This window comes from Caenorhabditis briggsae, assembly GCF_000004555.2.
Source record: "Caenorhabditis briggsae complete genome, chrIV, whole genome shotgun sequence".
Taxonomy (NCBI): domain Eukaryota; kingdom Metazoa; phylum Nematoda; class Chromadorea; order Rhabditida; family Rhabditidae; genus Caenorhabditis; species Caenorhabditis briggsae.
The window spans coordinates 8,368,405-8,376,195 of NC_013487.2; the positions used below are offsets into that span (position 1 = coordinate 8,368,405).

Consider the following 7,791-nt stretch of genomic DNA (forward strand, 5'->3'; position numbering starts at 1 on the left):
TTGTCTTTCAGGGCCGAACGGTCGACTGCTTTCTTGAGGTTTCGTAGTTGAGTAGTGTAGAGGTCTCCAGTTATTGTTTTGCCCTCGGGCAGAAGTTCCCAGTAGATGGGGCCGTCCACTCCCCACCACACAGAGAGCATAACTTTTTTCGGATGAAGGTCGGGTTTGGGGACATCCTGTGGGCTCTCTCCTTCTCCAACCCACTGGGATTTCCTGTGGTGATTATCGTAGAAGACCCACTTCTCATCTCCGGTTATTAGCCGGTCCAGCCATCGATCGCCCGCGTGGAGAGTGAGAAGAGTAATCGAATCGTCGACTCGGCGGTCAAGGTTGGCTTGAGTCAGGTGATGAGGTATGAATCGACCAAAAAGTTTTCTCATTCCAAGAGACTTCAAACCTTCAAGGACTGTGCTATGGTGAACTCCGAATGTGACAGCTAGTTCACGGCTAGATTGAAATGGATCCGATTGCAATGCGTGCTTCAGCTTGTCCAAATCCAACTCACGGGGTCTCCCAGAGCGACCCTTTTCATCGAGCGAGAAGTCATCTTTTTCGAAACGATGGAACCAATTGCGAATAGTATTGTAGTGAGGGGCATGTGTGTTGTACACATTCTTCAAGAAAGTTTCCGAATCCTTCATCGTGGTGTGAGCTAGGAAGAGGTAAATCAAAACATGTCTGATGTGAATAGCAGTGGGAACAAACATATCGTTTCAATTACAGATGAGGAGCAGGGAAGGAAATGGGGACTTGTTTATATGGAAGGTTCTTATCACCTTGTTATTCACTAGAGTCGATATCATACACAGCCTCCATATACGAGAACAGTGATTAAACAAACAGAGTGACAAAGACTTTCCCGCCAACCTAATATCAGTGAAAATATGGTAGCCAATATTTCCCCACTTTTAAGAATAAACAACCAAGTTCACAAAAAGGCATCAGCTTTCAATGGTTCTCGTCGACAAGCACAGGACGTTTTTTGAGAGCTGCTTGGTCCAGGTTATATTTTTTTGACAGCTTGTTGACAGAGCAAAATGAGATAATTTCGAAAACCTTCATAACGAACAGTAGTTCCCGATTCGACGAATTTAGGGTTCTATGAACTTCTTCAAACCCACCGTCAGCGGACAAAGCACTTGATACAATAATAAACAATTGACCACTTTTGGTCAAGAAAAATTTGCTGAAGTTAAGAGTTAGGTGTTTCTTGCATTACAGGTTTTACGGTCTCATACTTTCAATTCCTCCGAGAACTGAACATTTCTTCCGAGAACATATACTAAATTCCACCTAAATCCGTATCAGTTGCTGGTACCCTATTCTATTCAAGCATTATACAATTTAGAAGACAACTTGTGCGCAAAAACGAAACGCGATATGATGTGAGAACAAATATAATACAAACAAACATGGGTCTCCAGCTGCCGAGACAAGTTCAAGCTTTTTCTAGTGTTTGCTTTTTTAGGGCCTGAAACTTTTTACTTTTTTTGCGCATGCATGTGTTTGGAAGAAGGGTTAGGACACTCCTTTTTCCACTCCTTCATCCAAAACGAATAGACGAAAAACTCTTGAAGAATTCCATAAGAGAGACACTACACTTTCCCACACTTTTGATAACTATTTTTCCGTTTTCTTTGTATTTTTGTTATAAACGAATCAATATTTTCAGATTTTCCAGAATTTTCGAGAGATAAAATGTTGGATCCACAAAGGATGGAAGAGTTTATTGAACAGATTCGTTTGACTCCTGCCATCTAAAGTTCTCAAATAATACATCTAATCTAATTTTGGAGGATTACATCATTATATATTCTTGTTTTCAGCATTTCGTGTTGGATATCGAAAAGGACCAATTCAACTATTCGATATCTACTCTCTTATGTGTTCTCTTCTTTCGATTGAAGATTCCTGCAATCATACACCGGGTCGAATACTTCGAATTGACGATGTCCTCACTTCTGATGCTCGGGTCGCCATTCGAAGTACCTCATCATTCTCTTCCTTACCTTCGTTTTATGTAACTTTTGTTATGCTGTTTTCTGTTATTATTCTGTTATTTTAGAATGAATCTAAATTTTTAAAGGTGAAAAAAAACGGTTCACAAAATCCAGATCACCGCAGTTAAGATGCATTTATCACATTATTAGGTTGGATAAAATGGTCAAAACTACGGAGATCCGAAATCTTGAATTGAGAAACTTACATTATTATGGTAGAAACTTTGTACTAGACTGCGTAGAACGAATAACTGAAAACTGTGAATAACAGGTTGCTCATCCTGCCTTTTATACGTAAATCCAAGTGGGCGGAGCCTAAATATGCTACAGTACTCATTGGATGGTTCAATTTGCATAATCCCAATTCCTTTAGCGTGTATATCATCATACAAATTTATGGAAATTTTGTAAAGTGTTTAGAATCGATGAATTTCCGTATCACCACTCGAACTTGTTCACCTACCAACTTATGAATATGTACTTCATAATATAATATGTCACAAGAGAGTCTGAATCGACAAGTAGCAGTATCGGTAATGCATCTCAAGAGTGAATGGATTAGAATGAAATAGTGGGCGGAGCCTAGATAGACACCTAGAATCGAGGTTATTCAGAAGGATGAGAACTTATGAGCACGGAGAAGTGTGTTAAAATGTTGAGTAATTCTCAGTCACTGTTAGAAGATTTCAAACAAACGACTTGGATACCGTAAAATCCTATGTTCATTGCCTGTTCAGACTTGTCTCTCATCTCCGGACCATTTCAAATATATTTATATGTATCTAGAGAAAGTTTAAACATCCCTGTTTTTGGCTCCAAATATCGGATTTCGGGTCATCAAGAGCCGGGGATAAGTTTCTTACAGAAGAATGCTTACGTAAATGTATGTGGTTAATCTTTCGACTTTAATCAAAGTTATGGACCTGCTCAAGATTTTGATCCGCTTTCGTTCTCAAAATACCGGTAAAGAGAGTCTTGAGTCGAAAATCCGTTTGTGACGTCAATACAGCGACTATAGAAATATTTCGACAAAACGAGAGAGTGGGGCTCTTGAAGCTCTTTACGTGAGCAGTGAGTTCTTTCTTCACGGAGCACATCTCCATGACTGCGAGAGGAAGAGTAATCACCTGCTATAGCAGGAAGAGAGAAGAAAAAGGGGGCTGAGTAGAATAGGACCAACGAAAACACAGTTGGAATGCACGAGAATCAGAGAAAATTGATTGTCTTCGTCTCTTTTGGTACAAATATTTCCTTTTCTTATTATCACATATATACGAGGTGGTTGTCAATGGAAACCGCCCAGAGGTCTCTCAAGTGAAATCCGAAATTTCGGAATTAGTATAGTGAAATGAAATGTGTTGGAGACAAGCAAGAGAGAGAAGGATATGACTATTAGCCGAGTAAAATAAAAACAAATTACAGAGTGTTAAAGAAAAGTTTGAAATCCAGGTTACTTTACTGGTACGGAACATTGGCGCTGTGGAAGAGAAACGTCGGTGGCCGTGGCCGAAAACCCCAGATCTTCAGCTACAGTAACCACTATTTTTTTCAGAGTTTATTTTCCCGTTTTTCACTGCTTTCTGTCGATTTTTTCTGTTGTTTTCTCCCAAACAATCAGAAAATATTTCAAAAAGTTTTTGTTGGGCAAATAGTTGACTGAAAACTCAGGAAAATCGAGAAAATAAATCCGGAAAATACTATTTTATGGTTGCGGTAGTTTTCGTTGTAAGACCTTCGGCCACGGCCACCAGTCTTTCTCTTCCTCTACTCTATTTTTTTGTATCAGAATATCATTTTAATAAGAAAAAGAAGCGAACAATATCATTTTTTCAGCTTCAAGTATGAACATTGCAGAGTTAAAAAATTTAACAATCAATCGAAAATGTCACAATTTATCAATATGATTTATTTTTTAACGTTTTGAGTGGAAGCTTTGCATCAAAAAACTGAACTTTTATGAACTCTTTGATCCATATTCCCGCCTACAAACTTTTACGCTCAAAACATCTGCTCATTCTTCTTCCCCTGAAAAACATCTGTTGCTTAATTATCATTTTCTCACTATTTCTCAGATGAAAAGAAGCAAGTTGAATAAAAAGTACATATAGGAATGAAGGGGTTCAAAGTGGGCTCTGGTCATAATTATCAGTTCTTGAATGCTATGGAAACCAAGGGAAAATTTTGAGAAGTCGAAAAATTCGCTCTTCAGAAAAAAGAAGCAGTGGCTTTCAAAACTTCTTTCGTTTTTGAAAGAATTCTGTGAGAAGTCAAACCACCGTAGAACCTATGATAGACTTGCAGCCTAAGTTTTAAGTTCTTTATCTTGTTTGTGTGAAAGATATAAAATAGTTGTCAACTGATGAATTGATTTTTATTACATCACAAGGGCTTCTTAATTGACAGATTTTTGGTACCTTGCTTTGCAATCGAGTTCAAAATTGACAGTGTTGGGGCCCTTGGATTTCAGGGTTTACGGTATGTTCAGTTTTTACCGTTCCTGGAATACTGGATTCCAGACTTCAAATCTTATATATTTGCTGTTCTGTACGTCGTTGATAGTTCAGAGAACCCATATTCCTGCTGACAGTGGGAAATAGTTTGACTTTAGCTATCGTAAACACTCTAATAGTAGATCAGCGTATACTTGCACTTCGAGGTCAATTATCTCAATTTCTGTAAGAGATATAAAACATATGTAAACTGATAAAACATTTTTGAAATCATGATAAATATTTTGTTATTGTCGGATTAAACAAACTGGGTCCTGAAAATTTTCGCGGGTAACGCTCATGTCGATTTACGAGACATCGCTCCCAAAACGGATACTGTAGATAACAAATTAATTTATGGGAATTTAGTGGGATTTTCTGGACAAAATGTAGGCTTTTTGGTATGAAAATGATCGCTAGCATCTTTTGAATCAGTTTCTCATCAAAGAAATGAACTTAATTGCGAAAGTAGCTCGAACGAGGCAAAAATCTGAAATATTACGTTTTTGCCGCGCTTTTTCGTAGATCGAAAAATGCGACGATTTTCAAATTTTCAGGTGTCACTTTTTTTTAATTCGACAATAGTTGACCACTTCACGCTCTCCCACAGAACAATTCCGAACCGAAAATTAATTTTTGATCTACAGAAAAAAAAGTTTGGCGCGATCACAATTGCAGGTCTAAAACCATAATTTCAGAATTTTTTCGATTTTATGGAGTTCCAAGATGACTCAAATGATTTTTAAAAAAATAATTAGTGGTTATAGATTCATGTATGGTCGTTTTCCGGAAGAAAAAATGTCAAAAATTGTCATTTTTGAAAGTTTTTTACAGAAAAAATCTATCTCCTCTTTTAGTTTTTGACATTTCTAGGAGTTCTATATCTCAAAAAAAACCGCAATTATTTTCTCTACATTTTCTATGGACGAATTTTTAATTCGTCTGATAAAACTTTTTTTATAATTCAAAGACCTCATGAAATTGCACAAAATAGCATTTTTGAGTTGTTTTTTGATTATAAAAAAGTTTTATCAGACGAATTAAGAATTCGTCCATAGAAAATGTAGAGAAAATAATTGCGGTTTTTTTGAGATATAGAACTCCAAGAAATGTCAAAAACTAAAAGAGGAGATAGATTTTTTCTGTAAAAAACTTTCAAAAATGACAATTTTTGACATTTTTTCTTCCGGAAAACGACCATACATGAATCTATAACCACTAATTAATTTTTAAAAAATTATTTGAACCATCTTGGAACTACACAAAATCAGATAAAAAATTCTGAAATTATGGTTTTAGACCTGCAATTGTGATCGCGCCAAACTTTTTTTCTGTAGATCAAAAATTAATTTGCAGTTCGGAATTGTTCTGTGGGAGAGCGTGCACTTTGTGGTATCTCTTACAGAGAATTAGTCATATAGCCGATTTAGGGGTACAAAATCCACAATTCGGGGGTACAAACTAAGACTTTTTTTCTATGTTTTGTACCCCTAAATTGCTTTGTACCCCAATGACCCCAAAATTGTTGTACCCTCCGAATTATTTGCCTGACGTTTTGGGTGGGCTTCTATTAGAGTGTTTGCGGTATGTTGATTTCTGTAATAGATACCAATAAACGCATTATATACGGTCAATGTTTGGTTCTCAATTTATTTTTCAGGATTTAAAATAAATCGATTCTTAGCGAATGTTCGAAAAGTTTTATTTTAAAAATTGAGCTGTTCAAACAATGGACCCACATCTCTATCTATTCGAAACAATTTGAAAAAATTGATTCTTTGAAATAGCTGACTTTTTTCTCTACTTTTTTCCTGATTTATGCTATACAAAAATTCTACGAAAACAGTCCAGTCGGTCTGCAAAATGGAACCGAAATAATAAAAAAACCAGCTGCAGTATTCTCAAGCTGTGCGTCGTAATAGTTTCAAAACACCCACAAAATTCTCATGGTCATTATTCTTATTTCTCTCCTCATTTTCCTTCATTGAAACGTCTGTGAAATATTCTGATACCCCCTTCTTTTGATCCGAGAAATGAAAGTTTGATGAATTGAGTGACATTCGGTACCGTTCAAAAAAGGAGAAAAGAATGGAGAGAGACAGCTGGTAGCTAAACATCTGTCAAGTCAGTCCCAATCCCTCGTTTATAGGGCACCTGGTGTCGGTTCCGGATTTCTTTCTATTTTGACAGTTTTCATGATTCAACAGTTACTTACTGTCAGTTTGCTCCTTAATTTATTATGAACACTGCCCTATTTCCCTGTCATAGTGACTTGTGATATCACACCAGTAGTTTCCAATACTTGATTCAAGAAAATATGATTCATTAGGAAGAGTTCACTTTGTTCAAAATACAGTTCTTTAAAGAACATGATCCTATTGGTCTCATTATGCCGACTTTGTTTTCCGTTGTTCTACTTTCTGAATTGCTCCACCGATTTTTCGAGCCTTGAAATCTAGAAAACCTTCCTCCACCTTGAGTCATGCTCTTTTTCGTTCTCCATTTTTCTGTACACTCGGAAAGTCATTTCCTGTCGTTTCGTTTTCACTGGTGGAGCAGTTAATCGGTATTCGAGTTAGCAGCTCTCTTGAGAAGAGAAAGAATAATGGGAACAGGAAGACATTGACCTACTTATGGTGTACGCAATTGAGAAAACGGCATATTCAGATTAGTATGGATACTTCTTGTTCTATTAGGATTAGTGCTGAGATTAACTGGATTTGTGTATGCTTTCTGATATTCAGAATTGGCTCTGGGAACTTATAACTTTTCAGAACCCAGGTGTTCTAACTAACTTTGTTTGTATCTTGTGTCAACCTCTGAAAATTTTTTCGAGCGAATCTAAAGAATTCGTCATAAGTTTTTCTTCACACAAACACAGTTCGAAAGTTTATCACAAAAAAAAACATCAATGCTAATTGAGGCTTGAATGAGAAATCACATGCTCTCTACTCTTTTTTTTATTCACAAAACTCGAAAACTCTCTGCTTCCCTTTGCCCGTTTCCATAGAAATTTCCTCTTCAAGTCTCGAATATTCCGAGCACAAAAAAGCGAGGGGCTGAGTGTGCTCTCTTCCAAGTCAATTTTCGGAAAAAGAGAGAATAAGAGAAAAGCCTTTTGTCTATTCTCGTCTGCGTTTCGTCGAGTTTGTAGGTTTCATATTTTGATGTTGATATCCAGAAACATTTTTCGCAATTTTTCGAATCTTTGATGCTGTGAATGAAACTCTATTTGAAGACAATTTTTCTATGCTTTGAACCAAAAGCAGCTGAAAATGTAGGAAATTGTATCCTCATTCAGT

The 7,791-nt window shown here is 36.7% G+C and overlaps 1 protein-coding gene across 1 annotated transcript; it reads left to right on the forward strand.

Moving 5' to 3' along the window:
- Positions 1-1,949: 1,949 nt before the first annotated feature.
- On the forward strand, positions 1,950-3,660 carry CBG06038 (the record flags this gene model as incomplete). Its single annotated transcript, XM_002633259.2, has 2 exons — positions 1,950-2,020; positions 3,423-3,660. The coding sequence occupies 2 exons, from the start codon at positions 1,950-1,952 to the stop codon at positions 3,658-3,660; spliced, it is 309 nt and encodes a 102-aa protein (XP_002633305.2).
- Positions 3,661-7,791: the final 4,131 nt, after the last annotated feature.